The 15,396-nt window shown below is 41.1% G+C and overlaps 1 protein-coding gene across 1 annotated transcript in view; it reads left to right on the top strand.

Moving 5' to 3' along the window:
* The first annotated feature begins 2,889 nt into the window (after positions 1 to 2,889).
* LOC149310682 (EH domain-containing protein 3-like) overlaps positions 2,890 to 15,396 on the top strand; it is a 30,541-nt gene continuing 18,034 nt past the window's right edge. Inside the window, exons 1-2 of the mRNA XM_089528347.1 lie at positions 2,890 to 3,116; positions 13,893 to 14,069. Coding sequence (XP_089384473.1) covers positions 2,890 to 3,116; positions 13,893 to 14,069 — 404 coding nt within the window. The remainder of the gene's footprint in view (positions 3,117 to 13,892; positions 14,070 to 15,396) is intronic.

Genomic DNA, 15,396 nt, shown 5'->3' with positions numbered 1-15,396 from the left:
ACTCCATTAATTTCACAAGGTTTGCTTACACAAGAAATACTCAGAAGTGGTTTTGCCAGTTCCTTCCTCTGAAATATAGCCTGCAGTACCTGATATTCACTGGCAATCTCTTAGGAGTTTATCACACAGCCCAAAACTGCCACCCGGGTACAGCCTGGCTCCAATACCAGTCCCTGAACTTGCTTCGGTGGCCATTTTTCAAAGTCAGGAGCTTTAACTTGTGAATAACCAGGGTGATGGTTTTGGCGACAAAAGCCATGTGATAACACCAGGGGGCAGCCTCAAATCTGGCTTGAATTTGGGAGCAGCAAGAAGCTTTATTTTTTTGTGTGATAAACTCCTTTTCCAAGTACTAACCAGGGTTGGCCCTCCTTAGCTTCCAAGATCTGATGAGATTTGATACCTTTAGGAAGGCAACAGGTTGAGAGGCAGTAATTTAACTACACTAGAGAAAGCCTGAATCAGAATCAAAGAATATGGAACCATAGAGATGGAAGAGACCCCAAGAGCCACCCAGTCCAATCCCCTGCCATGCAAAAATACACCATCAAAGCTCCTCTGACTGGTGGGCATCCAGCCTCTGTTTAAAAACCTCCAGAGAATAAGACTACACAACACTTCAAGGAAGTGTGTTCCACTGTTGAACAGCTCTTACTGTCAGGAGGTTCTTCTTAATGTTTAGGTGGAATCTCTTTTCCACCTAGAAAAATGGCTGCAGAAATGTAAGATATAAACATTTTAACAATGTTAGTTCCATTATCTGAGTGGTTATCTTTTGAGGTAAAATGACACGGTTCTTTAAAAAAATAATGTGTTGTTGATCAACCTTGTGCATTTGGTGTTTTTCTTTCAGATTCCTGGACCTGCCCTTGAGGAAGTGCAGTGGTGCCTGTGGAGTGCCAAAGTGACCCACTTCCTGATTAATTTGGATTCCACACTGAGCCTAGCAAGTACACATGAACTGATGCAATCAATGCACAGCAGGCTGAATAATACAGGTCGGTGACAGAGATAAACAGAGAAATCTTGACATGGTGTTGCCAGAGATGAACTGGGCATCATGACCTGCTTCCTCTTTTAAGGATGAGGTTCCAAACCTCAGTGGCTACCAATAGCCCACTGTCCATTGCAGCAGACAATTATGGATTCATCTGCTGCCATCTCTGCAGTTACCTCAGTTGCATATGTATCAAGTACTCACAGTCTCTCAAGAAGGTCAGAATCAGAAACAAGAGCCCTCTTTCAAAGAAGCATTCAAAGCCTCCACCACACAATTTGGCAGCTTTATTTAGCCAGGAAAGAGATGGGTCCAACAGACAACAAGTAGCTGTCCTCACCTCTCCAAACAACTTGTCCACATCATCATGTTGAAGAACCAACATTCTTCCATCAAAATGGACTATCTCAGTTACTTTCTTCTATGTGGAACCCAGATGGTCAACCATAAAGGGGAACAGCCATGAGATATATCACTCCTATTATTGCAGGGTTGTTCAGATTGTTGTTTGTAGATTATTTGATTGATGTTACTTCTACTGCAACATTTATTTTATCTTCAGGGCTTTTCTTTAATTGCCTAAAATGTTTCTATAGTTCCCATAGTGTCTCTTGTTCCTAAATCCTGAACATAAATAGTTTAAAAAGGAAAAATACAAATGGTTTTCCTTTTATTCTGAGCACCCTACCTTTGCCTACCCTTTTTTGTTTTCAGTCACAGCCACAGAGTTTCACTCTGCACTCATTCTCAACTCCCTTACTGTTTCTTTTCTTTTTGGTCTGGCAGTATCTCATTCCCAGCAGCCTAATGTAGGGGTATGTGCTTTATTTTGTTTAATTCCCCATTATTCCTGAGAGGACTCAACTAAAGTAACACTCTTAATCTTTTTTCAGGATTTCAAAGATTATTTTTATTAGACTTCTGATTGATCATTACAATGGTAGTTCAGGAATATCCAATACTTGCAGGATGAGTGCAGGGGCTTTATCACATTTTTTGGTTCACGAGGGACATGAAAACCACTCTGTGTCCTGAGCTTGTTGCCAATCTTGTTTATTATGGGTAATAATCATTGTACCCTTTAGATCCAAACAATACATGTTTTCACTCAGGTATTGAGAGCAATGAAAGCTGATGTTGGCCATTAATTTCTATATCTATAGCATCATCCCAACAGTTTGAATGTTACCATCTGTAGTTATACTGCTTCCATTTTCTAGTCAGTTTCTTGAACAACTGGCATTTAAACACCAGTTGTTTCATGAGGGTGATGCATACAGTGATTCAGCTGCTTTGCTTTTGGCTGGAAAATTTATGCTTGAGGAGGAGATCAACTCCTTGCTCTTCCTTTCATCCTTCTCAGCACTGAATTATCACAGCAAAGCATATTGTTGTTTTGCTTCAGCTGTCATCCCACTCAGTGCAAAGGGAGTTTCCCTTTCCTTTTCTTAAAGCTTCATCTTCCTTCCTTCCTTCCTTCCTTCCTTCCTTCCTTCCTCTCTCTCTTTCTCTCTCTTTGGCTACAGCCACCACCCAGCAGTTCAAGAAACATATCAAGAAAATGTGGAGATATTGCCGCTGCACAGTTGCTGGAGACATTTCTGTGCCTGCTGTTTCCTAAGACCTCTTCTTACTTGCTTTTATTACCTCCTAGGGGAGGCTAAGAAACAATAAAGTGATTATATTTCTGTCTTCCCCAAAGAACATTTAGGACTGATACAAAGAACCAATACATTTAGCTTGAGAGCCTGAAAGTTTACACAAGAGTGCTACTGAGCAGTTTGAAGCTGAAGGCTTTTTTCTTTTTGGAGGTTTTCCCCTGCAGTCATTGGTGACCACTGACTCTGCAAAGAAAAATGAGCATTCAGTAACATCACTTCCCTGGTTGCAGCATGTTCAGTTGGCTGGGTCATGATGAAAGGCGAAGGAAAGACCCTGAAGTATTCCAGACTGTTAGTGAGGGTCTTAAGAAACTCTATCGAACCAAGCTTCTCCCTTTGGAAGAACACTACAAATTCCATGAATTTCATTCACCTGCCTTGGAAAATGCAGATTTTGACAACAAGCCTATGGTCCTACTTGTGGGGCAATACTCTACTGGGAAGACCACCTTCATAAGGTAAAACCAGCTGACTGTTAAATTCCTTGGGGGAACAAATTATGATGGGACTGCTGTATTGGTAGAAGTGTGTGCATGTGTACATGGAATGTGTGCTCCTTTCAGGGCACAGTATCATCATGTTGCTCCTAATTTGTGTGCTTTTCTTCTAATTTATGTTTAGGATAGAATATTTGGTTATTACTATTCAGCATCTGGAAGGCTGGTCTTACCATTACCTAGAGGGAAGCAGCCATCTCTGGTGGCAGATTCTTGGTAATATGCTTTCTTGTCACCTGATCTTTTATTTTGGAGGACAGACCTCTATGTTCTAGTCAATCTGCCCTCCCTTCCTAAACTAGTTTACTGTTCTCAAATACAATAGAATGCTTTCCCACTAATAGTGTTGGAATAAGATGCAGCTGCCAATCCACTTTGTTTCTGGAGGTAGAATCTAATGATGAATCTTATCTTTTCCTCAGGTACCACAATTGCAACATCTTACAAGTAGTTGTTTAGCAAAATTATTTATTCACCTTTCAGCTTTCAGACATGCTTCTTCAATTCCATTCTGATACACTATGGCGCGTTACAGACTGCCGAAAAGCGGCGGCCTGCACCCGCCCCTTTCCCCGCCAGATCGGGGCCTCAGCGGCCAAAGCGGCAGCCGCTGAGGCCCCGATCCGCCGCTTTCCAGGCTGCAGGGAAGTGGCAAAATGCCCCTTCCCCACAGCCTGGAAAGGGGTGTCCTTGGGGCTTCAAGCCCCAAGGACACCCCGCGGTGGCGAGGAGGAGGAGAAAGGGGCCGCTTGACCCCTTTCTCCTCTGCGTTGCTGGGTGCAGCCGTCTGAAGGCTGCGCCTAGTGACACAAACGGCAAAAGGAGCGTACTATGCGCCCTGGCACGGCGTGACGACGTCACGTCTGCGTCACCCCGTATAGAGGCAGCGCAGTTGTGATGTCGTAATGTGTGCGCTCCGCACGTGCTAGGGTTGGGGGCGTCCGGAAAGGACGCCCCTTTCTAACCCTAGCATGCACAGAGCGCGCACTTTAAGGCCCATCTGTAATGGATCAATATAAAGCTAGTGAGGCAGAAAGGGCTTTAATTTATCCATGATAGGATAAAAAGTTATGCTGGCATCTCTGTTGGAAAATAAGTCATGGTAGTTCTGTTTCTGGAGGAAACATGCATTTGTGTCTGTAACCATTTTCACTGTGGACAATCATGGGCAAAATCATGTGAGATCACTCCTGCTCATTCATTTACAAAGTTAATGTCTGGCAGTCTTATGTTCATACAGTATAACTTTTGAGAAGTTTCTGGAATACTTAGTGCACAGATGCTAAGAAAATAGGTAGATGGTATGCTTAGTTGAAATTTTCATAGCTGAGAGATACTTTGGGGGAAAAACAAGGGGAAAGTTGTTTCAGGTGACTGAATCTTGGTGCTTAGACAATCTTAATGGCGTCCAGAGATATTAAATATATTCTTGCACATACTCTGTGGATATAATTAAAGTAATATGCTCACCAATTATTCAAATTCCTTTTCCTCAGTTGTTTCCTTGATTCTTTTTTATTCCCCTATATGTGCATTAGAGGGGACAAAAGGCACCAGATCCCATCTGATCTTGGAAGCTAAGCAGGGTCAGTCCTGGTTAGTATTTGGATGGGAGACCATCAAAGAATACCAGGTGCTATAGGCTATATTTCAAAGGAAGGAACTGGCAAAACCAGTAAGTACTCCTTGTCTAATAAACCCTTAATAAACAGAATGAGGCAGCTGGAGAAGAGTCCCCTGACCATTCCTGGAACTCTTAACTTTTTCCTCTCTTGGAAAACACCCTTTTATGCACACCTAAAACAATCATGCTTTCTTCAGATTTACAGTAAAGCTGTCATTTTGGGAAGTAAGGTTAGCTGCCGTATACCTTTGCACTGAGTCAGAGAGCCCTGGTGCCAGCTGGGTATGTAGATATAGGTATTCAAGCTTCAAAGCCACCTCACATACAATAATACATTTTTTTTCTTCAAGCATAGGAGTCATAGAAAAGCACATATATTTCTTGAGACTTCAGTTAGTACCCTGGCATTGGCTTCTGTATATGGAATGGGAGGTGGCATCATTTTATCTTTTGCCTCAGGCTCTGCTAATTTCTCTGGCTCTGTTAACTTCTCTGGCTTCTTTGGCATGTGGCAGGAATGCAGAAGAATGCTTTTACACTGCATCCACTATGTGCTTGACCTCTACTTTCCTACATCACTTGTCCTGCTGCAAATGCATCTCCATGAATACTGATCAATTTACACATGTAGCAGCATACAGAATAAATTGGTTAGATTGGATCCTTTGCTCATACCAGTGTCCCAGTTCTGGATAATTATTACATATCCATAAACATTTCACAGATGAAAACCAACATGTGGCCAAGCAACAAGATAACATTGTGGTCAAGAAGGCAAAAGTTATTAGTGAGAAAGAACACAAGCTAGGAGAGGCTGTCACAGTTTGCTTTTGCCTCAGCCTCCTGGGAAGGGCAGGTTTTCATCCCACCCTCATCTCCCCCTCTGCTGAGTTAAAGTGAGAGTAGCTATTTTTGCACTTTGAACTCAGTTTGCAGCAATTGGACAAAGGGGGAAAAGGAAGAAGAGAGAGAAACTGGTCTTGCTATTAAGCAGAATAAAGTATTCACCTCAGATGGCCAATGCTGGATAATGAGGAAGAGCAGCCCATTGTCTGGTTCCCTGTTTTTGGATATCAGAACTATGGTGGGATACACTGCCCCTTTGGGGCGGCCTGCACCCGCCCCTTTCCCCAATGGATTGGGGCCTCAGCAGCCACAGTGGCATCCCCAGAGGCCCTGATCCGCCTCTTTTCCAGACCTCGGGGAAGCGGCAAAACACCACTTCCAACAGCCTGGAAAGGGTTGCCCTTTGGGCTTCATGCCACAGGACACCCTGACAGCGACGGGGAAAGATAGAAAGGCACCACTCGGCCCCTTTCTCTTCTGTATTGCTGGTGCGGCTGTGTAAAGGCCGCGCCAGCAATATGCACGGTGAAAGGAGCTCCACTGAAAGGGCGTCACAAGCGCCCTGTAGTGGCACCAGCATGTAACGTCAAAATGGTGGCACCGCCATTTTGACATATGGAGTATGTGCTAGGGTTAGGGAGCGTCTGTAAAGGACGCTCCAAGGCAACCCTAGTACGTACTCAGTACATTCTAAAAGGCCCATCTGGACAGGGCCCATGTTTCAGAGAATTCTCCTTATATACTCCTAAACTATACTCCTTTAAAATGATAAACAGTATGCATGTATTTGGTTAAGATATAATGATATTTTTTTTAAATCAGGAAAATTTGAGGTGTTGAAAGAAAAAGTAAAGATGCTCGGAGAGAATCAGGAAATGTATTGGTTTAAATAATATCAAGTAAAAGAGGATTGGAAAAGGGATACATCCAAAGTAGGTATAGAAAGTAATGAAACAGAGTTTGATAAAATCATGAAGGGAACTAGAGTAAAATTAATCAAAAAAATTTATAAATTTCTGTTGAGTATAGAAATGATGGAGGAGATGGTTAAAACAAATATGATAAGATGGTCTCAGAATATAGGGAGAAAAATCCCTCTGGTCAGTTGGGAGAACGTTTGGAGAAGAAATCTTCATTTTACTATATGTAATAATTTAAAAGAAAATTATTATAAACTGTTCTTTCGTTAGTACATCACACCAACTAGACTAGCAAAAACTGGGAGACACGGAAATACAAATTGTTGGAGTGCAATCAGAAGGGAGGTACCTTATATCATCTTTGGGAGCAATGTCATAAGGCAAAAAATTTCTGGAAAATGATTCATAAAAACATTACACTCACTCTTAAGAAGAACATTCTGTCGAATCCACAGTTATTGTTGTTTAATATAACTATTACTGAAAATTTGGTTCAAGATGAACCGAGTGTTTTATTATACATGATCACAGCTGCCTGCTTGTTATATGTGAAATATTGGAAATCTAATATTATTCCAACTACGGACAACTGGAGCTTAAAGTTAAATAAACTAGCCTCAATGGATATGATCTCTATGTTAAAAAACAACAGGACTTCACAACAATATAATGACAAATGGAAAGCAATATCAAGCTTATGGGAAAACAAGAATAATCAATAATATATCTTTTCTTTCTTCTCGTATTGGGAATGCCCAGATTTTGTATGTTTGTTAGCTTATCTGTATAAATGTTTGTATGTAATAAAGAATTTTTTTAAAAAAAAGAATGATGAGGTGAAGAAAAATCCTCTTTCCTGTCCTGCATCTTAGCTGTCCTCCTTAAAATAAAGTGCCTGGTATGTTTTCAGATGTCCAACTTCATTGAATTATCCCAGCCTCCTTCAGCTTGGTGCAGCTTCAGATGGAGTGCTGGTAGATAGTTCAACATGTGTGGGTGTGTGTCTTCAACTCATTTAAGCAGGGAAAAATGTAGGATAATATACTTGGGTGATAAAAATGAAATGTGCAGACATAGGGCTGGTGACACCTGGCTTGATGGCAGTACATGTGAAAGGGATTTAGGAGTTTTAGTAAATTGTGTGCTAAACATGAGTGAGCAATGTGATGAAGCAACTAAAGAGATTATCCTATTACCAAAAAAAAAAACCCCAATGTATCTCTCCCATTTTACAGTTGAATATGGGATGTAGTCGGGTATTATCACAGGGAAAATGCCACCGATGCTGCCGCCCGACTGCATCCCGCAAAAAATCCATCTGCAAGCCATGCTCAGTTGGCTGATTTGCAAAGTCAGGAGCTTCTCAGCTTTGTAAATCGGCTGGCTGAGCGTGGCTTGCTGCTGGATTTAGGTAGGATGCAGTCAGGCGGCAGCATCGGAGGCATTTTGTATGTGATAATACCCGACTGCATCCCGTAATCAAATCTAACCTGGGAGAGATAAGACAGGTTTATTTGGGGTGTGATAAACTCCTAAGAAAACCAATGCAATTCTAGGTAAGTTTTCTGCTGCTCCAGAGACTTTGCACACCTCTGGAAAAAGCAAATTAGAGATATGGGAGAATAATGGACGCATTGTTGATATTATTCTGTATGCACCATACCAACTAAACAGTTGTAATCACTATTGATTATATTCTCAGTCTTGGACCATTGTTTTAAGGTGCGCTTGAACACTTTTTTCCCCCAGTCTCCAATTTCTCTGCCTAAAAGTTTGTAAAATCTGGTTTATCTTGAACTGTAGGAGTTAAATGAAACTGTCCTTTTCTAAATGATTAGACTTCTGGAACATAGACAAGGCTACAGATGCATGGCCAGGAAAGATGGTTTCCTAGGGGCTTTGACACTGACAAGAAAGGAGGCCTGCTGTGTTTGAGGTCAATGAAGGAAGACTGAAGTATGGCTGTCCAGTTCTAGAGAAATCCAACTGAGCTTTGTTTGTGGATTTGGGAGAGAGCTTCTTTGTCAGCTGAGGGGTACTCCCTTAACTTTGCTGGCTTGTCCATGTCAGCTCTTCCTGTTGTGCACTCCTTTTCTCACCCACTGCCCCACCTGAGATCAAAAATGTACACACTAGCTGAAATCCAGTGTGTGCTGTTTTTAATTTTATTTATTTAGTAGTTACGGTTTTTTTCTTTTCGATCATCCCAATTTGCTCAAGGTGGCATACATGGCTCTTCTCTTCCTCACTTTGTCCTCACAACAAACCCATAAGGTATGCAAGGCCAAGATAAAACTGGCCCAAAATCATCAACTGAGTTGCACTTAAAGGAGGATTTTAGTTGACTCTAACACAGTTATTACTTTATTATATATTGTTTGCATGGGGTAGAGAAGGCAGAAAGTGAGTATCATTCGAGGACAAATCCACCTAGAGTTAATGGCAATAGTCTAAGCAGGACGTGGCTAAGCAGCTTGTGATTCACTTGACTAGCCTGAGTGTAAGAGTGCTCTGGCATTTTTGTTGTTCAAAGCAACACAGAGAAGACTGTCTCCTTCCCAGCATGGGACTTTTCAACCGTAGTGAATGTATCATGCTTCAGCAATGTGTTTCTAAAACAGTAGTCCCCTGCTCACAACTTCATTTTATCTTCTTTCCTTTCTCTTTTCTCATCTCTCCCCCTCCCCAGGTTTAAGGAAATCCTTGTTATTTCGAGACATAAGAGCCAGTTTGCTCAAATATGAGAAGTGTCATAAGTTCAAAAACATCTGCAATATAATTTCTCCATACAGACCTGACCAATTTGCTCAGATGTGCTTGAGGGGACAATGGTGCTGTTATATCTGAGCAAACTGCTGTAGATCATCTTTGTTGTGTCTAAGCAGTACTTCATGTAACATCAAATGTCTACAGTGACAACATTTAGCCTTGTGGGAGTTCTTGAAAAACAAATAACCAACATAAGGAGAGCTAAGATAAATTGCAGTGGTAGGGCTCTACCTTTTAAACATACCCCTTGTAGTTTAACCCTGGGAGGGATATGTATTTGTCTCTCCCTAGACCAGCCTCTCAAGTCTACTGTGATCTTGAGATGGAACATAGTTATCTGTGGTATTTACAAGGAGAGGACATCAGATATGGAGAGCACCAATGTTGAATGGGGTCACTGGAGAACGAGAGCATTGATTTCCCCCATACTATGGTCCTGATTTGCCTCAGTCTCACTCACTCAGTCACCTATCTGCTATTGGGTTGTTTTCGTTTTTAATTTTAAAAAACCTATGGGTTTGTAGGTTTTTTGTTTTGTTTTTCAAATGGCAAAATTCAAGCCACATCTAGTTTGGCTTGCATCCAGGTAGGTTAGCTTGATTGTAGGATGAATCACCCTGTACATAACATGCTCATGAAATGTACATACATTAACATACAAAATATGTTATATGCAGTGGACAAGAGCAGAGTTTGGAAGAGTTGCATTTTTGGCCTAAACATTTCGTGCTGGCTGGGATACCCTGGAAATTGTAGTCTACCTCCAAAAGCTTTTCTGATCTCTGGGAGGAAGAAAACATACAGCATAAAGCCACTTTTGGTATAGGTTATGTTGAATCACTACATACTTCATGTTCTTTACTGATTCACAAACAGTCATTTTAAAAACGTCATAGGAGCCACTACTGCATGGAACCAACCCTTCTACTGACTAACTATTGCAAATCATAATTTAGTACTTGTCCTAAATGAGCCATTTTAAATGAAGCAATAAGTGAGAGATACTTGCAGATATCTCAAGCAGAGTATTCAGCAAGGCAGGAGCTGAACAACAATCAGCCCATGCCCACCTATATACACCCACACCCACAGAAGATCTAGCAGAGAAAAGAAAATTAGTTTAGGGGAGAAACAGACCATCCAAAAAAGGAGGATTAGGATCACCTGTGTTTTAAACCAGCTTCTGAAAAGGAGCGATTTTTCTCCACTCCTTTTCAAGTTGGTCCTTCCTGGTTGAGGTGATGTCTGGGCAGCTTTGGGCTGCGTTCAGGGCATCCCGTCTAAGCACCATGCTTCCAACGCAGCCCAAAGGCAGACCATTTTGCCCATCTGTTTCAGCCCAAAGTCTGCTTTTTAAAAAATTTTGGTTCTATCTATCTCCATCTCTTTGTTAATGACTCTTGCAGCACCATGTGCAGTCCATATTTGTAAGGATCTCTTTGGTTCCCCTCCTGCTTCTGCCTGAGCTGGATTTCACCTAAATGATATGAGCTGCCACTACCCCCTTTCCTTAGTAACTCAATAAGAGTTTATTTTGGAGTTGCTTTCTGTCTTCAACACTGTCCTCCCCCCCTCCAACCATGATGAGGAGACAACTGAGCAAAAGGCATGTGATGGAGTGTGAGTGATTGAAGTACTTTTAAAGGAAAATAATTTATTCTAAATAAGAAATTGCCATTAAAAATAGATGTCTTTTCACATGAAGGGCCATCTTCCCTTCAGACGCACTTAGGCGTTACAGGTTACAGAACACATTTGGTCATTTAAGCCAAAATCATCAAAATAGCCATAAGATCTGACTCAAGTAGACTAAACAGTTCCTAACTACTCATGATGCTGATGGAATTTGTAGTCATTGATGTTTATGAAGATAGCTAGGAGTTTGGACCAGTTTCCCAGGTGGCACAGGAGCCCTGCCCCAGAGCATCCCTTTGTTAGAGTGCATGGTCCCTGGAGGCTTTTCACAACCTGTGCTGAGGTCTTCAAAGGTTCCCCCACTTTTGTCCAGCTGGCTATCCCACCGGCCAATTGCTCTCTTGTCAGGTCTGTGAAGCTGAGCCTCATAAAAATTTAACTTAACCTCCTCACATCATTTAACCCTTTGTTACCTGGGAGGAAGGCTATGTGAGCTGCCTAGATAATGGGAGAAACCCCATTATCACAATGTTCCAGGCTGCAGATGCTGCTCAGCCAGAATACTTTTTAAATATGTTCTCCTTTTATATCTTTTTGGGCTTCCTTAGCCATGCACTCCTAAGGAACTGCCATATTAATTTCCCACAATGTTACAATGTCATTTTGTGCAGCTGAGAAATTAACATAGCCTTTTCCCATCTCAGCTCCCCCCTGCTATTTGGACTGGAGAACCAACTGAAAGAAAATCCAAGCCCTGAGGATATAGGAGGAGATCATCTCTTTTACTAATTCGTAATCATTGGCATCTATTTCTCACTAGTCTGAATTTAGGAAACTCAGATAAGGCCAAAGAAAAGAAACAAATTTTCTTCTCCTCTACTTATTACAGCCAGAAACAACCTCATATTGCTGGCAAATATGATTCTCCATCTACTTTGCAAAGTAAGACATTATAAAAATACAGGAAGGCATTGTACTTAGGGGTCGGCAAAGGGCATGGCTGCCTCCTATCAAGAGCCAGAAGGCTATAAATGAAGTCAGCATTGTGAAAAGCTACATTGTTTAATGTGAAGAAGTCCAATCGATAGCCATCAATGTTGTGCTTTCTCAAGTTTCCTTCCTGGGAAAATTTGAAAATGTCACAATGGCTCATATTCTGTGTGGCTGGGCAAGTTTGTGTTGAGCTAGAAAATAAGCAAGGGCTTGTTCTTATGAAAATGGTTGAGGTAGGGGCTGTTGTCACCAGAGCATTCTGTAGTCTGCCACTAAATGTAGCTGCTGCTTCCATCCTTTGTCCCAGTTGCTTTGTCAGCATGAAGAGAAAAGACAAGTATGCATAAAAAAATTCCGGTCTTCCAACAGAAAAAAGGGCTTCGAAGGCAAAGTGTTATCCTTGCTCCACTCAACAGTGTTTTCCCAAAATAGATTAATTGTCTTTTACAAACAGTAATGGTTCCAGGTAGAGCTTGGAAATGTTATTTACTCCCAGAATCTCCCAGCCAGCATGACCAGTGGCAACTATAATCCAAGCAAGTAATTTTTTCAATCTCTGTTGCCAAGGAATAAGACTAGGATGCATACTTCATATGGCCATACCTTCAATATATGCTGAAATGATTGGCAAAAAATTGAAACCTAGGGGCTCTTTGAGGTCATTCACATGCCATTTTTTTTTTTATTTTTTTTTTTTTTTTTTTTTTTTTAGTGGAACAATGTGAATAATCTCACTCGCACATTTTGGGTTTGTTATTCAGACTATGGAACTGAATAACTTAATAAAATAATTTTGTATTGCAACTTTTACTGTACACCGCTATGATCATTGCGGAATAGCGGTCTATAAATAAAACATTATTATTATTATTATTATTATTATTATTAACTGCATCTCAGTGCATCTCTGCTGACATTTGCCAGCACTTGAATAAACATGGAGTCACTGATGCAAATGTATTCGAAACACGTTCAAAACATGAGTTTAATCCCAGGTCTATTTGCATCAGTCATTCACATTGCCCACAATGCAAATATCTTTTTAATACTCAGGGCAGGGGACAGTATAGATTATCCTAGGTTAAGTGGGGGTTTTGGCAGCTTAATCAGGTGCATTTGGGATGCATGTGCACAATGGAAATTCAACCCAGATTTATCTTGGGTTATTTTTACTGTCTGAATAACCCTTTTAAAGCAGGAGGTTGTCCTTGCCATGGGAGTCATTGGTCACTGGCACAGGAGAGGTGAGCGCCTTGGTAATCTCTTTTTAGTGTGTATGTTGACTAGGCCAGAAAAAAGAATGCCAAATCCCAAGCCACTTGTTTTGATTACATAAAAAAGGTTTGCTGGTGAAAATAAATGAAGACTATTTGGGGAAATGTTAGGGTTTCAGAAAGTTGAGTGAGAGCCAGTGTGGTTTGAGCATTGGACTACGACTCTGGAGATCGGGGATCGATTCCCTGTTAGGCCATGGAATACCACTGGGTGACCTTGAGTGTGAAACACACTTCCAGCCCCAGAAAATCCTGTGCTAGGTTCACCTTAGGGTTGCCATATGTCAGAAATGATCTGAAGCCACAACAACAACACAGGTTGTATGCTGGCCATCTTTCCTGGGTTTCTGGGGTATTGTAGTCCAAAAAGTAATGTTTCCAAGCTATGTCACTACTCTGAGTGTTCTCTGGGAACAGTGGGATATGACAGCACTATCTTATTAAAGATTTGACAAGTGCATGCATGGGAGGATGTGTTTTAATGACAGATATTATAAGTACTTAATCTGAAAGATCAACCCTACTTTTGTCTGCCAAGTTCCTACAGAGCTCTTCATTGAAGGAAAAGGAGAACCATCTAACTCCAGAGTTGTAACGGTAACAAGCCTTTGGGCATGCAATTTCTCTGCAATTAAACAGAATCTGTGATATGCCTTATGTTTTTGTTCATTCTAAGGTACCTTCTTGAACAAGATTTTCCTGGGATGCGGATTGGACCAGAGCCCACCACAGACTCCTTCATTGCTGTGATGCAGGGGAATGTGGAGGGCATAATTCCTGGAAATGCACTGGTAGTGGACCCTAAAAAGCCTTTCAGGAAACTGAATGCCTTTGGCAATGCCTTTTTGAACAGGTCAGTATGGGGTCTTTGCAAAGCAGTTGGAAAACTGGTTCCTTGGATTTAAACTATGTAAATTCTGGGCTTTATGGCAGGTGTGATGGGAGAATCAGTTTCTCTTTTACATTTTATTTATTTAGGACAAGTACAGACTGGTGCTTTGCCAATTTTAGGGTTTTGTAGGGCTGGGTGTCCACAAGCGGCCAGCCCTACAATCACAGCGCAGGTTCCATGGTTGAACGCACCTGTCCATAAGGGGTGCACAACGATGACATCCGTGTAGCATGGCACCCAAACAGCACCATACCATGTGTACATCATCATTGTGCAAGAGTGCACCAATGGCACCCCCCACATGGCAGAAAAAGAACCCACCAGGAGCGGGTTCTTTTTAAGCCTTGTGGAGGCTGCAGCATTTGTTTGTTGCGGCCTCCATCTGGGACAGAAAGGAGCGGCATCTGCCCACCCCTTTCTGCTTGTCTGTATCCCCCCCTTAGCTATGTTTTTGTCTCTTCTTTCCATTTTTTTATTGTTTTGCAAAAAAAAGTGAAAGTCTTCATTCACAAAAAGCATATGTTTTGAGGATAAATATTTTATTTGAATATTTGAATATTTCATTTGAAAATATTCAAATGAAAACCAAAAACATTTTTTGCCTTCTTATTTTTTTTTTAAATTATTTACATCATTTCAAGTAACTTGTTGAGACAATCTTTCTTGTTGAGGATGGAAAACTTTGCAAATATTTGTTACACCCCTAATACTAAATTAAAGTCTGGGTGTTCAGTAAAGCCCTTGGATCTCCTGGCTTGACTTTCAGTCTTTCAGATTATGAGTTTTGTTTTTATTAACTTAAAAAGTCTTAAATTATTTTAGACTTCTTCTTTACCAAGCATTATATTTTCTAATGAGTCATAAATAAATAATAAAACTTTAATTTATATCCCACTTTTTGTTTTCAAAATCAAAGCGGCGTACAACCTTTAAAAAATACAATATATACAATTCCCCCCTTAAAAAAAGAATTAAACAATTCCATCTATTAAAATTACAGACAATAAGAATTTGAAAACAATACTACAATAATAAAATAACGGTGGGCAGAGTCTTCGCTTCTATATGACTGTGGGGGGAGCGTTACACGGCTGGGATCTATTCCGGGAAGGCCTGCCAGAAGAGCTCCATCTTGACAGCTTTCTTGAAGCTCTCAAGGTTGGCAATTTGACGGATCTCAGGCCATTCCATAAAGTGGGAGTGACTGTGGAAAAAGTCCTCTGGGAGGTCGCAGTCAATCTGGTCTTTGTGGACTGCAACAAATTCCTCCCAGAGGGTCTGAGGGTAC

Source organism: Sceloporus occidentalis, unplaced genomic scaffold (assembly GCF_023333645.1).
Source record: "Sceloporus occidentalis isolate IW3139 unplaced genomic scaffold, rSceOcc1.0.p SCAF_6, whole genome shotgun sequence".
Classification (NCBI taxonomy): Eukaryota; Metazoa; Chordata; class Lepidosauria; order Squamata; family Phrynosomatidae; genus Sceloporus; species Sceloporus occidentalis.
Note: the sequence above shows the minus strand (reverse complement) of the source record. Positions and strands in the feature narration are given on the sequence as shown.